The sequence below is a fragment of the Nilaparvata lugens genome, chromosome 13, assembly GCF_014356525.2.
Source record: "Nilaparvata lugens isolate BPH chromosome 13, ASM1435652v1, whole genome shotgun sequence".
In the NCBI taxonomy this organism is placed as follows: Eukaryota; Metazoa; Arthropoda; class Insecta; order Hemiptera; family Delphacidae; genus Nilaparvata; species Nilaparvata lugens.
In genome coordinates this window covers 16556995-16580168 of record NC_052516.1, presented here as the reverse complement: position 1 = coordinate 16580168, position 23174 = coordinate 16556995, and the positions used below count along the sequence as shown (strand labels likewise).

At 33.8% G+C, this 23174-nt stretch overlaps 1 protein-coding gene across 7 annotated transcripts in view; it reads left to right on the top strand.

Annotated features, from left to right (window-relative positions):
* Positions 1 to 9947: 9947 nt before the first annotated feature.
* LOC111060134 (mitotic checkpoint serine/threonine-protein kinase BUB1) overlaps positions 9948 to 23174 on the top strand; it is a 52465-nt gene continuing 39238 nt past the window's right edge. For 2 of the 7 annotated variants that reach the window (XM_039439936.1, XM_039439935.1), the window contains exons 1-6: positions 9948 to 10203; positions 11160 to 11219; positions 11908 to 12109; positions 14178 to 14374; positions 21757 to 21982; positions 22871 to 23077. In XM_039439936.1, coding sequence (XP_039295870.1) covers positions 11194 to 11219; positions 11908 to 12109; positions 14178 to 14374; positions 21757 to 21982; positions 22871 to 23077 — 858 coding nt within the window. In that variant the 5' untranslated portion in view covers positions 9948 to 10203; positions 11160 to 11193. Of the gene's footprint in view, positions 10204 to 11159; positions 11220 to 11907; positions 12110 to 14177; positions 14375 to 16050; positions 16280 to 21756; positions 21983 to 22870; positions 23078 to 23174 lie in introns of those variants that run through there. The other 5 variants (XM_039439934.1, XM_039439937.1, XM_039439932.1 and 2 more) reach the window with 5 other exon arrangements.

Genomic DNA, 23174 nt, shown 5'->3' with positions numbered 1-23174 from the left:
GTGGAGGTGGAAAAGAAGAAGAAAACCATAGAAAAAAAGTAATCATAGTAATAAAGTGGTTACACATGGATAAAAGCGTAGAGAATAATACATAAAATAGAACAGAAAGAAGACAGAATTAGGAAGAGAGTTGAAGGGAGAGAAGTGAATTCCACCAGAGATGGAGAGAGAGAGAGAGAGAGAGAGAGAGAGTAATTGAACTCAATAATTTCCTTTCTCAAGGGCAGAGTTTATCAAGAGCTCTCTGCCCTATCTTTCTAAGATAGAAAGTGTGATAGAGAGTGTGAGAAACTTAGAGCAATGTGTGAGAGAAAGTAGAAGGAGAGACAAACATAAGGTAGAATTAAGTGAGATTATATAGCGCGGAGAAAGTGGATGTGAGAGACTATGATAGATAGAGATAGGAAAAAAGAGGAAGAAAGAGTTTGGAAATAATTAAAGCAAAGTGACAAAGATAATTAAAGGAGGACAGAGTATGTAGGAGGATGGGATGGGAAAAAGTAGGGCAATATTTTAATAAATATTGTAAATTAGGGCCAGTCCTATGTGATAGAGGGTGTTAAAGGATGTGATCTGTGATGAAATATTATATTATGGCAAAGTTCTGGGTGGAAAAACGAAGTAAAAATTGCTTTAAATAATGCTCGATGCGCCTTTCAGTGTTTTTCTGAATCAGATCTGAGTGACACTTTTCAAATTTCAAATTGATTATTTGATAATCAACTTATACTGGATAATAATAATATTTTCTGTCAGAATAAATTGATAATTATCTATGGCCATGAAAGACTCACATCACTGTGAACCTGTATTAAGGAGTATTGGACTACTCTAAAGGGTTATAGAGTCATATATCCATTTTTATTCCAATAACTATGATTTTGACTTATTTTAGCACCATTTTCAGAGCGACTGAAGTTGATAAAAAAATTTCCATTCTATATTTCCAAGATAGTTGTAAAATATTAGTCATTTTTTTCCATCCCTAGTATAGTCATAAAAATGACTTTGGATCTAGTGCAAGAAAGGAAGCATCTAATTAAGATGTAACCTTATCTAAATTTGGGAGAGGAATAGCACAAGGTCACCTTATTTTTCCTCTTCCTATCATTTTAATTATGTACTTATTGTATGAATCAATAAAGAATAAAGAATATATGTTGAAAATTCAATGTGGAGATAAATTGCCAAACAAACATAGAGATGGAGGAGAATAAAAAGCAGAAGAAGAGTTTTAAAAAAATGAAAAAATCTTTATTAGGCGAAGTTAGGACTTTAAGTCCTCTCTACCACTCACCCTCAATTTAATTCCAATTCAGGTTTAGAGTTTAGTATCAGAAATAAATTATCAGTCCATCACAGTTGGAAAATTATTGAAATAGAGTATAGGCCTAACACTCCACATTTGTGAGATCTCAATTTCTGACTGTCTGGTCCAGTTTCGCTAAATTGTACTGGTGCCTGTTGAATTTCAATCATGATTTAATGCCACAAGAATCAATCGGAGAAGGCTTTTTTTGAGAAGAAGTTTTCTCTTATTAGTTGGTTCTCGTGGCATTTAATCATGGTTAAATTCTAACAGGCCTTTGTGCAATCGAGCCTCTGTGCTCCTATCCTAGGGGGTAAACACTTGAGAGTTAAAATATACTATAAAAGACATCTTTCGAAAGAGAATTATAGTAAAATAGAAAAAACTAAGTATGGATATCCAATAGAGGAAAAAACTAGTTTAATGGAAATTTATCCAACAGATAAAGGGCCGTTTGCACAGTCAAAGCTTAAACTTAATTTAATCAGCTGGTGGCTTGAACTCGTAATGAATCACAAGATAGCAAACAAGACTTGATACTGATTTAATCCAGTTAAAAATGAAATTTAGTTTTAACTGTCACTGTGCAAACAGCCCTAAGAGGTCGAAATTGATTGAGAGTTAATTTGAAAGTGTCACTTTGAACTGATTCAGAAAATCACTCAGTTCGATTAGGTAGGATACTGTACAGTGACTGATATTCAAACAGACTAAGCCGAAATATTTGAATATTGTATTGATTTAAATATTGAGTGAATAAGTATTGTATTGATTCAAATATTTCATCGATTTAAAAATATTGTATTTTAAATATTGTATCGATTTTTTACATATTGCATATTATTTTTGTACATAATGTCCGTAACTTGTGTGTAATATTAGGTGTAAGTTATGAGAAAAATACCAGGACACTGTAGGAATATATGTATATGCAACTATGTATTGAACCCAAGTCCCTACGAATATGAATATAAAGTTAGTTTTCCACTGAATTACATTATTGGACCATAATATGGTTATTATTTATATTATTAAGCACTGAAAATTGAATAAAGGAATTGCAATTATTATTGTTTGATCCTTATATGGAAGCTGTGAATTTTAAAGCTTTTTTTTGTTAGCCTGTAATTATTATTATTCTCAACTTGTCTCATATTTTTCATTTTTCTGAAGTCATTTTCCAGAGCTTCTCATGTAAATATAAAAACACTTTTCAAGCTCATGCAAAAAAAAAATCGAGAATTATCTGAGAACTGAGTTTTGATAAAAATTGTCCAGTGAATTTTTACTTAGTTTTGCTAAAGTCCACATGAATGATGAATCTGGGATTTTGTGAATGAGCTATGAATTAATTATGGTGAAGCATGAATGAACATACCGGTACATTGAATGAATGAATCTGAGATCTTGTAAATAAAAAATGAACGAGGATGATATTTATCATGAAATATGAAAGAACATACAATCTGAGGTGGGTTCTAAACCCTTGAACGTTAATTTTAATCAAATCATTTCTCTCGTGATTTTGTAGAAATGTGTGGTACTTTTCCTTTTTTGGTGTATTTTCCCACACGACCTCCAGTCGCTTGTAACTGGACTGAAACACAGAATCAACCGCTCACCTAAAACTCCAAAAATTATTATTTCATCCTTATCACAATATCAACTAATTCCCTGTAGAAATGAATGTTTCAACGACGAAAACCAACCCACAATATCTATGTCACCTATAGAAAACTGTATATTACTGTTTTAAATTGAATGTTAATCAACATCCTTATGAACCCTGTAGATACAGTCTTCAATATCTCCATAATATGTAAGATATACTCTTCAATTCTAGTCAAAACAAATGTTGAGTCCTGACTAGATATATTATTGTAATTGATGGAATATATGTTTAGTGCCCACTCTTCCTTTAAAACATTAAATCTAGATAATTTCAATGTTATTCGATGTTATAAATAGGTATTCTATGTTGTAACGATGTTTATTAGCTGAATAAAATTACATGTTGTATTTGTTGGCTCAGCTAGAGGAAAAACACTAATTGTACCTAACTGAGATGATGGCGAGTCCTTGTCTATAAAACTACGTAAGCATTTTTGTAAAATTTGAAAGGTTGTCATACGATTTAAACAAATTGGTTGTATTATTCCTAAAAATTATCTTCTTTTGAAAATTTAATGTTTTTACTACTGTGATCTGATGATTTTTCCAAGGTTGAGAGGTAGAAAGGACTTGAAAGTCCTAACTCCGCCTGATAAAGAATTTTTTCATTTCATGATTTATGAAAAAAACTTTCTGTTACATTACCGGAAGATTAATAATAATAGTTCTAGTCAGTTTTCAGTACAATTTCAATGTGCTTATTGAACCTAAAGCTGCGTACACATATACGCTCTTCCAACCCGCACCGAACACGCTCCTCCCTCGTACCGCCCTCGTTCCTCCATCGAACTACAGTCGCGCCGCCCACGCACCCATCATGAACGTTACGGAAGATGTTAGATCTTCTCGCGTTCCCCGGTCGAACCATTGTTGCTCCCCGGTCGATCATCAATCGCTCTGCTGGAGTGACGTTCGGTTGCGGAGCAGAGCGAAAGTCTGTACGCACCTTAATATTGTAGTCTACATGTGAATCAAAATTGATTTTTATTAGCTTTAGGTGAACATATAATATGCGATATCCAAGAAAATGAAGGCAACCACGCAAAACTTGTTCTATTTTAGGGTACCGGTATAGCCTACAATATTCACATTAATTAATAGTCTGATAGTGATGATGCTGCATCATCTCCATTTTTCCGATCCCGTAAGTGTATAAGCCAGTTCTTTCCTTTATTAAAGTAAAGATTATACTTTACATTGAAGATTTATTCACTTCTTGAATAAGTACTGTATTGTGAAGGTGATATTGTGGTAGTTATCCAACCTTAATAAATCAGGTACCTGGGCAACATCTAGATTTTTGGCCAGTAAACATTAATTTTGTCGTCAATATTCACAGAAATCTTCAGAATCATTCACTGCTTTGAAATGAATTACTCCTGTTGAATTATTAATACACTTTATTTGAACATTACTATTGAACATTTTATTTGAACATTAATGATAGAAACATTTGTATTTAATTGAAGTTTTATCAAAATGTGTGTAAAATCACAGTCACATCTAATAATATTAAAGAAGAAATTTAAGATAATTAGAGGTGGCTGTGGTAGAACACAATCTGAGTTTTAAATAAGTAAATATAATTCTATTGCCATTCAACTGATCATAGTTACAGACAACGGCATATTCTAATTCAACACACAACAATATTGTAATAATTTATTTTGGACTCGCCACCTCCTGAGTTATATACATTATAATCAACACTGTCTACTCATATATATATCATATATTTATCGTTCCCTTTGCATGCCAAACTCAATGTGGAGCACATATAGTTCTATAGATCAGTTTTAGTTGTATAATTTATGTCGTAAAAACTATCGACTATGTTGTGGAACTTGTATATTTATTCGGTGTTAACTTGTAGTAGGAACTTTGCATGTTTGTGTAAATTATTTACTTAGAAATTTCAAATAAGATTTTAATTTAGGCTAAAGTAAATTTATGTGAAAAATTCGAAAAGCCTAAATGAGAAGCTAGATGAGTGCTTACAAAGTATAAAATAAATATTCAGTTTGAAACTCATTTTTGTTTAATTTTATGTCAGTATTGGTGTTTTGGTATTTGATATTACATTTTTTTTAACATTACTATAAAGTGAGACGACATAATGTTTTCTGTCTATCTCAACTCAAGCCCTTCTATTGTTCCAAAAACTATTAAATATTCTGTCTGTATCTTGAGTTGACTATAATATTATTGTAACACTTGGCTCTTAAGCTCAACAGTTTTTCAACTTGCTGTGATGATAAGTTGTTAAATCACTCACAACTAACATTTTTTTTCCATCATGAAAAAACTGTTTTATTTTAACTTTGATAGACTATTGTAAAAAAATATTGCTGAATATCTTGAAATTCTTTTTAACAAACTTTTGAAGGAAAATATGAGTGATATTATTCAACATAGAATGTGGAAACTTGTTCCTAATTCAAATAAGAATCTATTCTTATCAGTTGGCGTAAATTGTCTTGTGTTGCAACTGTTATAAAATTCAATGTGAAATGTAAAAGTTCAAGCATTTATGAATTTTTATGTTCATTTATCATGGGAAAATAAATTTTCGTCAATAGTCAAAATGGTTTTGAAACGAATAGTAATTTTATGAAGAGAGGGGAAGATTATAATTTAAAAATTTGAAAACAGAGATGAGAAATTTCGAGACAAACGAACTTGGACATTTTTTAAAATGTGTCTATATTTTAGGGTGATGCCTAGACTTGTGCGTGGATAATATAGGAGTAATGATGATTATGAAGTAAGAGTCTAATAAAACATTTGGATTAAATTTTCAGTGGATTCCAATAAATAACCAATATAATTTGTGACAAGCTCTAGTCATCCATAAGATTAAAAATTGAACTTTCAAGTATAATAATGTAAAATGTGACATTACAACAGAGTAATAAATAAATTATTAAAATATACTCACATATCATTCTCGTAATTGAAGAAAAACTCTGATTGAAAACTCCTTGGATTCTATGATGTTACTTAAACTTGACTTTATTTCTGTGATAATACTACATAAACTACCTATGCTAATAAAGTAATAAAACTGTTTTAAAATACTGTAATACCAAATAATATTGCATTTATAAACATTTTCAATAATAATAAACTACTGCACTTAGTCTACACATAATTTTAAAAAATGTGAGCATTTGAAAAAATTGTTGCAAGGAAAACTACCTAGTTGAAATTAATGAGAAATTTTCTACAGAGCATTTTAAAATTGCTTATGGTGTTTTATTCTTGGGGGATTTATTTTGGAAAATATCAGCATATTGTAATTTATAGACAGATACATTAAAAATTGGAAAATAATTGTGAAATATGCATTTCAAATCCATCAGTTTCAATAATTGAATCACATCAAAAACCAGGATTTCTTAAAATGTGCTTTCAATTTTTAATAGCTTCTAGATTAATTTCAAATTCCCTTCCAGCTAATCAACTCTTTCTGTTTCCTAGCTATATCTGTTTTAATTCATTTTATAATATTCATTTTATTTGTTACATCTTTCTTCCCATAAATCAAAAACATGACCTTAAAAACTTGTAGAATAAAAAAATCAAAATGAGAAATGAATGGAGTAAAGCTGCCTTCACATCAAAGTCAATAACGAAATGTTAATAATTGTATCCTTATAGATTCTATTAGATTGAACATAACTTATCATACACATGATGATCATATGTGTTTGTTAAGTTCCGTTCAATCTAATAGAATCTATAAGGATTCATAACTTATAATAAGGAACATAGCTTATCATACACATGATGATCATATGTGTTTGTTAAGTTCCGTTCAATCTAATAGAATCTATAAGGATTAAGTTATTAACATTTTGTTTGGCGTAAACGCGGCTTTAGAGTATGGAAGATCAATGTGATAAAAAATCAAAACCTGTGACATTATGAGAAGATGGTATTCAGAACTAATAATTGAATAGATTGAGAAAACAGGTATGTTGTTGGTGCCGTAGGGTAATAAAATGATTGTAAATAAGAGTGAAATAATATTGAGAAAATTTTTATTTTATTCAACTTAATGAATATATTGAGATAATTATATCTTGATTGTTGAAATAAATTGTATGATACAGTTTCTAAAGATGAATGAATGATACAGCTTCTAAAGATGAATAAACTGAAGTATAATAGCTGTTTATTGTAATGAGCATTTCAATTGATAATAAATTAAACTGACCGAATACAAACTTCCAACTTTAACTATAAAATGTGAGGTTTTATATTTTACATGATAAGTGGACTTCACTTGTTAAAATTATTGTAATTCTCAAGTAATAGGATTTATAGCTTTAAAGAGAAAAAAATTTCACACATTTCGTTTTGCTCTGGTAAAATAATATGTGTTTTGATCAATAATGGCTCTTGACAACTTTTATTGTGTTCTAATAATTCTCAGCAATATAATGCTACATCCTAACTAAATAATGATTTAGATGGTCTCCTTGTTGAGCGTTTAAAGTCAAATTACATTCATATTTGGATGTTATAATTCTTACAGTTCAAGTTTTCAACATGGGATTTTCATAAGTACAATAAAAAAAACATTTTTAGTTGTAAAATTTATAAGGTACAACTCAAAATAAATGTTATTTAATTGTAGGGGAATGGAAATGTTCAGAAAGTGAACGTGAAATGTCAGGTTTATCTTATTATGATGGAACCCATAATCAACAGGCTTGTTGACAAAAGAGCTAATCTTCAATCAACAGTCATTAAAACAAGTATTATATATTATTATATTTTATAAGCATGTTGAAGTTTATTATATAATTTATTCAACTTAAGCTTAACTTATGAAAGAATGTAAAAAGTATACTATTATACTCCCAAATGACTGGTTCATTTGGAAAATATGAAGATAAAAACATATATTTTATTTAAAAAATTGTTTGTCACGCTTACTCTACTGTGCTTTAAATATTGTAAACAATTTTTTATTATATCCTAAAAAATCCGACTGTTGGAATAAGATGATTATTAATCATGATAAGATTGAGATTATATTGTAAGATAGTAAGGTAGGTAAGAGAATTGATCCTTTTAGAATAAGAAATTTGGAAATGCATTTCAATTAAGAGTGGGTATCTCGTTCATATTTCTAAAAATTATTTTTATTATAATACCATCTAGCCACTGATGTACCTATTTCATAATATTGAAAAGGTCCTCTCACTCCCACATAATAATGTCTAGTGATTCTGGACTTTTCAGTATCAAAATGTTAAAATATGAAGTTGTAAATGTAATGAATTGATTAAAAGAGGTAATATAGAACATATTATATTCCAATCCTTTGGGAACATGGACAGGGTTATATTATAATAATCATCCTAGAATTCAATCTTCAACTGTTTTTCTGTTCATAACTTATTTTTTGTATTTTGTGCAAGGTACAATATAAAAACAGATACAATTTCTCGAAATAATTAAATGAAAAAGACTAAGAAATTGTTAAAAAACCACAGATTTATTGATACTTAGAAAGACAGTTTTCGGTTATTACAAGACAATTTCGTAGTCTTTTTCATTCAATATGAATAATTACCACAATATCAACTTCTCAACTACACAAAAAGTTCTTGAAATAACATATTTTTTCCCTAGTTACCAGAAATAAAAGGATCAATTTTCTGTGTTTTGATAAGATGATGTAGGCTATTGAAGTGAATAGTTTATTGGAATTTATTGTGTGGAGTTCTTCCGTTAACTGGAAGAAGTTTATGAAATATACCATGGAGTCTACCGACCAATAGTCTATAAATATTTAACTGATGAGTGTTTTATCTACTGCAATACACTATTTTCAAAAGTTCATGAATTTTATGCACGCGTCCATACTATAATAATTATAAAAAATATAGTTACCTTGATATTAATCAGAAGTGTCACATGAAAACTTTCTCCTTTGAGAGAATCAAAGCTTTAATGAAATGATAAATTAATGTTAATGGCTCAAATTGTTAAGTCTATTAATTACAGTTTGCTTCTTCTGTTACTTATATTCGGTTTCATAATTTTGCAATATTCATTTGAAGGTTCATAATAATTATTAAACTTCACTATATTATATAAGAAGCTGTTGTATTGGAAGTTAAAATCAATCAATGGATTAATTTTAAATTATTACTTCTGCCACATACTACTGTTTATTCAAAGTCAGTTCAGATTGAATAATTATTATTATTCTATAGGCTAGAGATGATTCAATGAGGTAATTTTGCATGAACATTAAATTTTTATATCATGAGTATTGTATCCCTATTGAATCATTCCATAATCAAAAGCAGTCTACTGCTGTGTAAACGATTTGAAATAAACATATAGGCTGCTAAAAATCGAAAATACAGTACCAATATAAATTATGAATTTTTTATTGTTCTATAGAAATAAGTTTATCGGGAATTCAAGTTTTCATTTTTCTTGAAAGAAGCTGTGATTTTTTGCTAGGCTGGAACGAAATACTTTATTGTTGTCCGTTTATTTTGTTTGAAGCAAAAATATTGTACCTATCATATTATATTGAAATAAATATTGATGAATATCAATTATGTTTTTTTGTCCGAAACATTTCTATTCCTCATTCCTCTTTTAAGTAGTGATGGATGTTTCAAAGATGTAAAAAGCTGGAGAGACAATCTTGAAAGAGTAAATCAAAAATATTTTCATTGTTCCCCACTGAAGCAATAAAATCCGCTTCCTTTTGAATTTGGCGCTACAAGAATATCCGATGACTAGATATAGTCGATTTCCTTCGCTCTTCGATGGCACTGGAATGTTTAGTTGCATTACAGAAATCTACTAATCCATATATAAATTAGTTCATCCATAGAAAAAGTTCTATTGATTTGATGATTTATTGGATTTACTCTTCATTATAAAAAAGTTTGAATATTCCGTCATCCTGGCGGTAAACAAGAGCAAGAGAACACACACACAACAAGCAAGCAAGCAAGACGCAACTCAGTTTCAAAAGTGACCGTTTGAAGTTTCTTTGCTTTGATTTTTGTTTAGTGTTTTAGTTTTGATTAAGAGAAAAGCAGAATAAATATTAATTATTTGTAATGGTTTATTATCTAAAGCGTCTATTGAGTTGAAATTGCAGTGTGATTTCTTTATGCTTAGTTAGTTGTAATGGATTTTGTGTTGATCTGAACTCACAAAGAGCTGAACTATTCAAACAGGTAACTTCAAACAACTTTATTTCACTTCCATATAAATATTAAACTATTTATTCACTAGAAAATCATTTTATTTTTTATAAAAATTTTGTACAAAGTATTAGAGTAAGCACTTTTCAAATTTTGTTTTTCGGTTTCGGCTTATGCATGATTCGACATAAACATCCTACAGTACTAGTAGGCTATTTTGTGTTCAATGTAGTTTTCCTAAATGCTAGTATTTGCCTGAAATACTGATTGTTGTGTTGTTTATGCAGTTATAAATTATTGTTTTGTTTTTATTTTTGAATGTACTTTGACGTGATTCTTTAATGGTAAGGAATTAACGTTTTGATTTTGGGGTTAGTTTTAGGCTGTAGCATGATTTATAGAATATTGTTAATTTTTATGGTTGTAGTCAACCATTGTGGCTACTCATAACGCTTAATTAAAAGAACGAGAACCACCGGTACGGTACCTCATGAGTTATTTTACAGTATTGCTTTTATACATTTGCTTATAAACTAAATCTATTAGCCTACATACTTGAATACTTGAAATATATTGAAGATAATAACATTTTTCAAGACTATTTTTATCGAAATTAGGGAAAGGATGTTTTGGAATTACCCTGTTGATTCTCTCCTAATCATTAATTCGATGTTGTGATTTTAAAATGAAGTAAATAATGCTATATAGCTAGTATACGGTATGCGTTCAAGTTTTTAATTTAATTTCTCCATACCTTATCCAAGTTTAGCTTTTTTAACGCGGTTAAAATAGGTTATAACTCTTTGAAGCTGCAAACCTAATTGAGTTATCACATTTCTGGTTGAAAAAGTTGACCTATCAAAACTCAGATACATTATGCACTTGTAAATTTTGTTACAAAGCTATTTAAACTATTTCTCAATTTCTTCTATCTAAAAAATAGAATGCAATTGAATGTAACTATTGATTCAATATTTATTTGTATTCAGTTACAGGTTGAAAGTCCTTGGATAATATAGAAAAATGGAGGCTCCTGATTTGAAAGAAAGGTAAGTTGATTCCTATATATTTCGGTACTTTACTGCTTTGAAGAGCCTTACCTATAACATCAGATATATTCTATTAATGAAGGCAGTTGCAAGGCAGAGAATCGGCAATGCTGTTCTCCTATATTTCTCCACTTCTATTATAACTTGGACCTCACTAAAGTGAGAAATTTGATTACTTTTATGTACCGTACGCAGTTTTTTGTTATTTATCCAGATTTTCTTACCTTTAATACCTTAATACCTTCTGCTTCATCCATTACCCACATTAGTGGGATCGATGGCGTCATAGAGTTCGATTTCAACATACACAACAACACGAAAACTATTCAGATGGCAGGTAAAACAGTGATCACTTTTTAAAAAAAGTTCAGATCATCACTCATAAATTCATTTACACTATAATATGATTTATCACAAAGCAGCTTCCTGACGGCTCTCTTGAAGGCGGCTTCATCCAACTGCTTTACACCAGGAGGCTTCTTCATTTTTCTGTGTAGTTGAGAAGTTGATATTGTGGTAATTATTCATATTGAATAAAAAAGACTAAGCAATTGTCAAAAACCACAGATTTATTGATTCTTAGAAAGACCGGTTTCGGTTATTACACCATTGTCAATCTCTGATAAACTAAGAATTTTCTTCGTTTGGTTGACTGCATAATTTACTACTTCTCTTATCTATTCAACAGGGAATTCGCGCAACAACTGAAGCAATGTACTGGAAACGAAGAGCTGGATGTGATTCTAAATTACATCAACTGGCTGGAAGTAAATTGTCCGCAAAAAGCTGTCGATGGCGAAGTGATGAAAATTCTAAGCAACACGTTGACTAAATTCAACGAGACTCAATACACGAACGATACGCGCTACATTGGACTGCTTGTCAAATATGTAAGTTGCTTGAATCCATTTTCCAAAAAATCAATTCAATTCTTCACAAATCCATGACCAACCGTTGTACTGGATAGATTACGTCATGAAGTTTAAAAACACAAAAGTTCATACTATTACACTGAGGGTGTGCTCACATTGAATGAGTATATATGCACAAGTGCACGTCAGATCATATGCATGAGCCGAAAAACAATGGCCCATATGAATAAAACCAGAGCAAATGCTCATGAGCAAGAGCATGGAGCATAAGGTTTTGCTCATGAGCAGGTAGAAGCAAAAGCATTTGCTCATTTTTATATGAATAAGCTTTATACTCTTACCTTATGCTCCTGAACTCTGGAGCAAATGCTCACGTATTTTAAAGATTTTTCATCAGCTGATTCGCTTTTGTAGCCTTACTTTGGTTTTATAGCTCACGGAAGCGCTATATGTGCAAGTAGGGGGCACTGCTTGTGTTTGCGTCGTCTGCTCCGTTTTCTATCTATGAATAGTTTAAGGTTAGTCGAGTTTAGAAATAATAGCGTGAAAAAATGTCATCTCTATAATAATCTTCAGCATATTCTTAAAATATCAATAGCCTTCTTATAATCCTCTACACTTTCATCTTCTTAAATGCCTATTTCCTATTAATTTTGTGATGGCTATCTTTATAATAGGTAGTTATCTTTAGTATTTATTCTTTTGTAGGAATAATGGTGATATATATCATGGTTGAATGTAAAAAGAGTCTTATCGTTCTCAACTATTGGTTGTGATCGTATCTGGTATAGTTTCCTCTTCCTCATACGAATTAGTTGAGCCATTTTACTATGAGCAAAAGGTGATAAGCTGCTCTAGACTAGATTTACCTTTTTAGAAGCATTTGCTTCAAAAGTTGAGCAAATGCTCTAGTTTATTCATACAATTTTGAGTATAAGCTTTTACTTTTGAGGAAATGCTCAAACTATTTTTTTGATGAGCATGAGCAAAAGGTTTTGCTCACGTTTATTCATAGAAAATGAAGCAAATGATCCATATTTTAAAAGTATAAGCAAATGCTCAACTTTATTCATATGGCCCATTATCTGGAAAGAGCCATAGAAACACGTTGTGACTTGCATGTAGCTGCTTACACTGAACGCAACCAGCAAGTGCACGCCTTCAGTGTGAGTATTCCTTTTGCTCTTTCCATAGTTTGTTTCTCATCTGCGCGCTTGGTCATGCCAATATGCCTTGGTCATAACCAAGCGTGCACTTGCACATATATACGCATTCAATGTGATTACACCCCAAATATAACCATTGAGATGGCACTGCATATTAAGACCTTTCTCGGGCCACTTGAATTGACACGTAGAACCGTCATTCCTGAAACAGTCGTTTGACAAACTCCCTGAAATTATTCAGGTGTGACCTGAAAACTCTTAATACCAAACCTGAGCCAGCAGGTCACTCGATATTAATGTATTTGTTTTCAAAACAACTTGATCTACGATATTCAACTTTGGTCTAATAAATAATAATAATCATCTATATAATCATTACAATGATTCTCAGATGTACGTTTTCAGAGTGATTGAAAGATTGCCAGCCAGGTTAGCCGAGACAACTAAGGCGTTGCACCCTCCAGTCTGCTAGCGCTACCTGGTTGTAGGTTCGAATACAGCCGGTAGGCATGGACGTTTGATCATCTCATCAATCACCTACACACTTTCCATTACCCACAAAATGGTTGCACACAAAAGCCTGTTTAATTTTAATCATGTTTAAGTGCTTTTTTGAAAAGAGGGCTTCTCTGATTGGTTCTCGTGGCATTAATATATTATAGATAGATAGATAGGCCTAAATGCCTTTTATTTACACTTCACAATATTAAAACTGATGTGGACGAAATTTAGACCATGAGAGACCCCTCTTCCACTTAACCCACAAAAAGTTACAAGTTAACAGACTTTTAAGTCTATTACAAGTTAACAGACTTTCTGGCAACCGGGCTTTAGGGTACTAGCAATAATTACACAATATTACAACACGTTTCTAGCGATTGTAATTAATTAGCCTAATTCATTTATTTATCCATTTGTAGATGCAAGTCCAGCCAAACGCTGTGGAGCTATTCCAGCTAGCGTTCAACCAGGGCAAGGGAGTGGAATGCGCAGTACTGTACTGCGCATGGGCAAACCACCTGGCTCGCATCAAGAATGTCAGAGGAGCCAATCAGATCTACCAACTGGGAAGCGAGAAAAACGCCAAACCGACCGAACAGCTGCAGTTGGCATACCTGTGAGTGATAATATTATTAGTCATTTTCTTTTAATGTTTAAGCTTTTACCAGTTCAGGTTTAAGGGAAAAGAATCTGTATAATAGTGTGGAAAGCAATCGAAGGTAATCGTCGAACAAACCCAAAGACGACGTGAGTCGGTTCAGGTGAATATTTATCTATGTAACAAACAACATTGATGAGAAAACATTGGTAGATATTTATAATACTAAGGCGATCCTTGTGTTATTCTTTCTTCCAAATTTAGGTGATGACACAATTCAAAAAGTAGGTTAAACTGTGTTTCCTAAGTCGATGAATTCATCACACATTTTTTTTATACACTTTCAATGTTATCTTGTTATATCCTGAAATGGACGAAGGAGTGAGTCAGTTTTGTTGGCCAACGAACGTGATCTGTATAATGGTTGATAGATTATAGGTTGGAAATTTGAAGTTGATTGATGAATGCCATCGAAAGTCATCGTTGAAAACACCCACAAACGGACAGCGACTCGACCTCTAGTCATCTGTAAAGCCGCGTTTAGTCCAGAGTTATCAACTGAGTTCTTAACAAATTACTACACAATATCGAGGCACCGAGCTCCGCTCTGGAGTACAAAAGCAGATACAATTTATTACGAAAGAAGAAATTATAATATATTTATAGTTCATACAGAAAGGTTCTATCTAATCACAGTGGATTGAGATTAATTCCCAGAGGAATGCAAAAATTTCTCTCACAAAACCATGTTAAATTTCAATCCTGATTAGTTTCACGTGAACCAAATCAGAGAAGACCATTTTAAAAAGATAGCTTATCTGATTGGTTCTACTGGAATCAATCAGGATTAAAATTTAACCGGCTTTTGAACAACCGCCTACTAAAGTTCAACAGCTGAGTCACAATTTTGTCTTAGTCCCACACACATACATTCGCTTACTCACTTCCATCATCAACAGAGACGACGAAATTATCAGCTGTTTTTCCAAGGATGAATAAATCCTTTTAATGTCATTCAGCCAGGTTAGCCGAGACAACTAAGGCGTCGTACCCCAAGGTCTATAAATACAGGTCATGACACTCGTGTTCCTTATGGAGCGGCCATTATGTGGGGTCTTTATGGCGGTCCATTTGAAATATTCCAATCTGCTCATAACAAAATCACGCATTATGCTTTTTAAGAACAATATTCTGGTTCAGATAATATGTAAATTTGATTTTGCAATGCATCACAGGATTGTGTCATGACCTGTATTTATAGACCTTGTTGCACCCTCCAGTCTGCTAGCGCTACCTGGTTGTAGGTTCGAATACAGCGGGTAGGCATGGACGTTTGATCATCTCATCAATCACCTACACACTTTCCATTACCCACACACAAGCAAAAAGGTTGCACACGAAAGCCTGTTTAATTTTAATCATGTTCAATTGCTTTTTTGAAAAGAAGGCTTCTCTGATTGGTTCTCGTGGCATTAATATATAGATAGATAGATAAATGCCTTTTATTTACACTTCACAATATTGAAACTGATGTGGGCGAAATTGAGGCCATGAGAGACCCCTCTTCCACTTAACCTACAAAAAGTTACAAGTTTTAAGTCTATTAAAAGTTAACAGACTTTCTTGCAACCGGGCTTTAGGGTACTAGCAATAATTACACAATATTACAACAAGGTTCTAGCGATTGTAATTAATTATCCTAATTCATTTATTTATCCATTTGTAGATGCAAGTCCAGCCAAACGCTGTGGAGCTATTCCAGCTAGCGTTCAACCAGGGCAAGGGAGTGGAATGCGCAGTACTGTACTGCGCATGGGCAAACCACCTGGCTCGCATCAAGGATGTGACAGGAGCCAATCAGGTGTACCAAATGGGAAGCGAGAAAAACGCCAAACCGACCGAACAGCTGCAGTTGGCATACCTGTAAGTGACAATTATTAGTCATTTTCTTTTAATGTTTAAGCTTTTACCAGTTCAGGTTTAAGGGAAAAGAATCTGTATAATCGTGTTGATGAAAGCAATCGAAGGTAATCGTCGAACAAACCCAACGACGACGTGAGTCGGTTTAGGTCAATATTTATTTATGTAACAAACAACATTGATGAGAAAACATTGGTAGATATAATACCAAGTTAATCCTTGTCTTATTCTTTCTTCCAAACTTAGGTGATGACAGAGTCCAAAAAGTTGGTTTGGCTATATTTTTTAAAGTCGAAGAATTCACCACACATTTTTTTCTTATGCACTTTCAATGTTCTCCTGTTATATCCTCAAATGGACGAAGGAGTGAGTCAATTTCGTTGGCCAACGAACGTGATCTGTATAATGGTTGATAGATTATAGTTTGAAAATTTGAAGTTGATTGATGAATGCTATCGAAAGTAATCGTTGAAAACACCCACAAACGGACAGCGACTCGACCTCTAATCATCTGTAAAGCCGCGTTTAGTCCAGAGTTATCAACTGAGTTCTTAACAAATTACTACACAATATCGAGGCACCGAGCTCCGCTCTGGAGTACAAAAGCAGATGCAATTTATTACGAAAGAAGAAATTATAATATATTTATAGTTCATACAGAAAGGTTCTATCTAATCACAGTGGATTGAGATTAATTCCCAGAGGAATGCAAAAATTTCTCTCACAAAAGCTTGTTAAATTTCAATCCTGATTAATTTCACGTGAACCAAATCAGAGAAGATCATTTTAAAAAGATAGCTTATCTGATTGGTTCTACTGGAATCTACTGGGAAAGGTACTCAAAGAACTTGATAAATGCCTGGGTTGGATACCTCCTCTAAGTAAAATTATAACGATTTGTTGGGGCAGTCATTAGTACAGCTAAAAAGTGCATCCCAAGAGGATATCGCAGAGAATATATTCCAGGCTGGTCCCAGAATAGTGATGAACTTTATCAAACCTTCTTGGAGACGGGTGAGCAAGAGGTGGCAGATGAACTCCTTCATAGTCTTGATGAGGCAAGAAAACAGAAATGGATGAATGTGGTTGAGAACATGAACTTCCAAACCTCAAGTCGACAAGCATGGGCTCTTCTAAGGAAATTGGGCAGTGGAGCACCCATGGAAAGACAAAAAGCAGATGTCTCTGCAAACTCAATAGCATCTCACATAGTGGAAACATCCAGAGCACAAGTGGACAGAGAACACTCGACCAAAATAAAACATGAGCTGAGCCAACTTAAGAGACAGGCAACAGAGAGTGAATTCAGTCTACCTTTCACCCCAGAAGAAATCGCATCAGCTCTCAAGCATGTAGCTTCTGGAAAAGCACCAGGATTTGATAGTGTAAACCCAGAATTTCTAGTTAAATGTGGAAAATATGCAAAGGTATGGCTGGCTAAATTCTTCACTGATGTTATGCAAACTGGCAATGTACCCAAAGAGCTGAGGCAGTCAAAGATTATAGCAATTTTGAAACCAGGAAAACCAGCAAACTCAGCAAAAAACTATAGACCAATTGCATTACTGTCGGTGGTGTATAAACTACTGGAGAGGCTAATCTATAATAGAGTATGCCAGAAAATATTTGAAATCATACCTGTTGAGCAGGCTGGGTTCAGACCAAACAGGAGCTGTGTTGATCAAGTTCTATCACTTACAACATGCATTGAAGCTGGTTTCCAGAAGAAATTGAAAACATCTGCTGCCTTTATCGATCTATCAGCAGCTTATGACACTGTTTGGAGAGAAGGTATGATCTATAAGCTCCTAAAAGTGATCAAGTGTAAAATAACAGCTCGTCTTGTGAATATATGCTGAGTGATAGAACTTTCAAGTCATCATTGGATCTGATATAAGCTCACAAAGGAAACTTAAGAATGGTCTGCCTCAGGGCTCAGTTCTTGCCCCTCTCTTGTTCAGTCTGTATATTGCTGACATGCCAGAAACCTTGACTAGAAAACATGGCTATGCTGATGACTGGGTATTATCGACACAGTGTAAATCATTTGAAGAGTCAGAGGAAATTCTTACAGATGACTTGAGAGAGATGGGTAGGTACTTTCGAAGATGGCGTCTCCAACCAAATGCCAGTAAAACAGAAGTTGCATGCTTCCACCTGAACAATAGAGAAGCTAACAGAGAGCTAAGAATTCAATTCGAGAATAGAAGCCTTAAACACAATAAGGCTCCAAAATATTTGGGCGTGATACTTGATAGGACACTTCATTCAAAGAGCACCTAACAAAGACAGCAGAAAAACTAAAAACCCGAAACAATATTATGCAAAAACTTTGCGGAACATCATGGGGAGCTTCAGCATCTACATTACGCTCTACAGCCCTAAGCCTTGTCTTTTCAGCTGCTGAGTACTGTGCTCCAGTCTGGATGAATAGCTCTCATGTTCATAGGGTTGATGTTCAGCTAAATAACTCAATGAGAATGATAGGTGGTGTTCTAAAATCTACCCCTGTGGAATGGCTCCCGGTGTTCAGTCACATCCCACCCCCAAATCTTCGACGCATGAATGCCCTTACTAGAGAGTACAAGAAGATACAGGAAAATCGAAGCCTGCCAATACATGAGGATATACAAGATGCCAATCAGAGACGTCTGCAATCTCGTAAGCCACCGGTTAGGACGGCAATTACAGCCTTAGATTCAGGTTTCCGTATAACTGAGGCCTGGCAACAAGCGTGGTCAGCAAAGCAGAACATTGACATCCCATTTGTAACCAAAAGGCCACCAGGCTTCGATTTGCCTCGTAAAACATGGTCGGCATTGAATAGGGTACGAACTCATCATGGTAGATGTGCCTATCTGATGCATAAGTGGGGGAAGGCTGACTCCCCTTTCTGTGAGTGTGGAGCAGTCCAGACTGTGAGACACATAGTAGAGGAATGTCCCAGATCAGCATACACAGGTGCACATGAAGATTTCCTGGTGGCTAAACCAGCATCAATAGCCTACTTAAAATACCCTGGAAGCATGCCTCTAATTTCCAGGTCAAAAGTGACTAAGATATTTTCATTCGATTTATATATGAATTTTCTATTGTTTTCTTTTTTTTCGAATTTTGTGATCATAAATGTGTTGTGTATACTGCCATACGCTAAATAAATAAACTGGAATCAATCAGGATTAAAATTTAACCGGCTTTTGAACAACCGCCTACTAAAGTTCAACAGCTGAGTCACAATTTTGTCTCAGTCCCACACACATACATTCGCTTACTCACTTCCATCATCAACAGAGACGACGAAATTATCAGCTGTTTTTCCAAGGATGAATAAATCCTTTTAATGTCATTCAGCGAGTTTTCCAAGGGATGAGACCTAGTGCAATCGATTTTTTATATTATAAACCTACTACGTTCTGAATTTTAATGAGAATCTTTAGAGCCATTTTCGAGATCCGGTGAAATACAAACATCTAAACATATAAACAGAAATTGCTCGTTTAATAGTATAGGATCTATTTCACTTTCCATGACGAACTGCTAGTTAATAATTATTATTTTGAACTATTTCTGACGACAATTTCAATTAGACTGTACAGTCCACTGTAGACTAGTACTGACTAGATTTTAGACTAGTCTAGACTCTATAGTCTATAGTTAGGTCCACATTATAATGACAGTGTTCGATCAGCAATGGTAATTGCAATCCTTGTCTATCATTCAACAAAGCGGATAGACTATCTCTTTCTCGCTTTGCTCTGTTGCCAGATCGCCTTTTAACAATGTAGAATTAATAATCAATCAACAAAATATTTCATCTTAATTATGAAAATTCATTATGAAATTATTGAAAAATATAATTTCTTGTTTAATAAAATATAATGTTTATTTCAAACGAGAATGAACCGTTAATATTACATCAATAAACATGTACCTATCAGCTACCGTCTATAGAAGGCACTGACAACGGCATTAACAGAGGATCGGCAATGTTTTTCTCCTATCTTTCTCTACTGCCATTATAACGTGGACCTCACTATAGATTCTGGGTTGAAAATTTGAAGTTGATTGATGTAAGTAATCGTTGAACAAACCAACAAATGGACAGCGACTCGACCTCCAGCCATCAGCTTAGACTAGAGTTATCAACTGAGTTCTCAACAAATTACTACAAATTTATTTCACTTTCCATGACGAACTGCTAGTTGAAAATTCTTTTTTTTAACTATTTCTGACGACAATTTCAATTAGACTGTACAGTCCACTGTAGACTATAGTGATGTCCACGTTATAATGGCAGTGGAGAAAAATAGGAGAATAACGTTGCCGATTTTCTGTCATGTCAATGCCTTCTATAGACGGTAGCTGATACAGGTTTTTTGATGTAATTGTTCATTCTCGTTCAAATTATCGATTATATCTTATTAAGTAAGAAATTATATTTTTCAATAATTCCATAATGAATTTTCATAATTAAGATGAAATATTTTGTTAATTAATATTAATTCGTCATTGTTAAAAGAAGATCTGGAAACAATGCAAAGCGAGAAAGAGATAGCGCTATCGGCTTTGTTGAATGATAGACAAGGATAGCAATACCATTGCTAATCAAACACTGCCATTATAACGTGGACCTCACTATAGTACTGACTAGATTTTAGACTAGTCTAGACTCTATAGTTTGAGTTTTAGTTTTTTAGTTTTAGACTCTAGCATTTGAGGGAAATCTGCAGGCGTTTGAACTGTGGCTGTATCGGCGCATTCTTCGTACTTCATGTATTTGAAAGGGTGAGGAATTCTGAGGTATTAGAACGAATTGGGACTACAGTGGAGGTTCTTTACTGTATTAAGAGTCAGAAGCTTCAGTATTTTGGACATGTGATGCGCAATGAAAAGTACAGATTCCTGCAGTTGATCATGGAGGGCAAGATTGAAGGAAGACGCCGGCCTGGAAGAAGAAAAACATCCTGGTTAAAGAACCTGAGAGAGTGGTTCAACATTGACTCAACATCTCTGTTCCGAGCTGCAGTCAATAGAATCCAGATCGCATTGATGATCGCCAATCTCCGTTGCGGAGCCGGTATTTAGAAGAAGAAGAAGAATACTCTATAGTCTAATTATACTGTAGTGTCGTCAGAAATAGTGCTAAAAAGTTACTACACTATTTACATACTATTTTTGTTGACAACTTTGACGTAGATGTAGACGCAGCTTTAGACACTACCTCCGTAAACAAAGCTGTAGTGCATTCGGGTGACGTCAGCACAGGTAGGGCTTCTACACCAATAAAAATTCGTTGATTTCAGCTGATCTATATCAGATAGAGATTCTATTGGTCTAGGAGCCCTACCTGTGCTGACGTCACACGATCGCACTACGGCTTTGTTTACGGAGGTAGTGCTTTAGACGATCACTAACTCTCGTTCAACAATATATTAATCTATTATTACTTAATCACATTCGAAAATTTGTTTTGTTGACAGTTTATTCCAAATGAACGTAGGCAGAAACTTTCTAGGCATGAGTGAGTTGGAAGCGTTTGGCAGTGACGTCATTGATGCATTTATGACCGTTTATCCGCCACCGCAACGCCTGCCTCAGCCGCAGCAGAACTGTTCCATGCAGCCGAAGATGGACGACCAAGAATGGCCGGTAGCTGTATTCGACCCCGAGAACCCTTCTGTGTTGTGCTGCTATCCCAAGAAAGAGGTCGGTTCAATTTTGTGTCATACATTTTCCCCAACAAACATTGCTATCCTATCAATACACGTCAACGTCATATCATAGAGAAACAATAGCATAAGTAGATATCCCATGGTATAGGGGTTCTATGTCGCAACTTTAACTGTTAACTCAAGCCGATAGTCCACGTAGTTATTTCCCGTGAAGCTGTGTGATGCTGGTAGTCTCTCATATTGTGCCTTTCATACATTCTCATCCGGTCAAAACAGTAAAAATCGTCTTTAGTTAACAGTAAAAGTTGCGACATAAACGACCTACCATGGGATATCTACTTACGCTATTGTTTCTCTATGGTCATACTCAATTCTTTTTGTTATACCTATTATTCGTCACGATGTTGTATCAATACTGTAGAATGACTTTACTGTTTGACTAGCAGGTAACCCGTGCTCCGCAAGGGTCTAATTAAAAACTTGATCTACTGAAATCCAAGAAATTGAAATAGGCCTTTAACCATAGGCTACTCGGTAAATTATGAATCTATATGCTAAATCTCATGTTAATCAGACCAGTAGTTCAGACGTGATGTGACGAGACGTGAATTTCCTATCTCGTACGTGTATAAGCCGATTCCTTCCTCTATTTTACTATATAGATGACGTAGCAAAGTTTGGACAAAAATATCCACTTAACCACCTAACTTAGCCTATAGTGGGATTCACGTTATAAAGTCAGCACCTGATTAACATTGGTTTGCTATCCTTGTCTGTTTTTAGACAAATCAGATTGCTCTATCTTTTTCCAACTCCTCAACCTTATCATTATTCTTCAATGATTGTAACTACTTTCAGTTTCAAACTATAACACAGCATGGAATACTTCATTCTTATTCAATAATATTCTCTGTTGTTGCAGATTTATAACATAAAAAACCACGAATTCCAGTATGAGGAGATTTTGGCACTAAGACACGAGAGAAAATTGCAAAACCCAGCAGTTAAAGAACAAAATGGCGCTGCTTCTATTCCTGCTTGCAAAAAGGATGACGAAGAATTGAAATGCGCTGTGGCTCTGTTTGAACCGGACAATCCCAGAGTTGTGAAATGTTATCCATTCAAAGAGGTAAGTCATTTTATCGAATTTACTTATCCATTCATTTACAAATCAATAATTAAGAGAAAATCAATAGGATCGCCCGAAAACTGTTTTATTATTATAC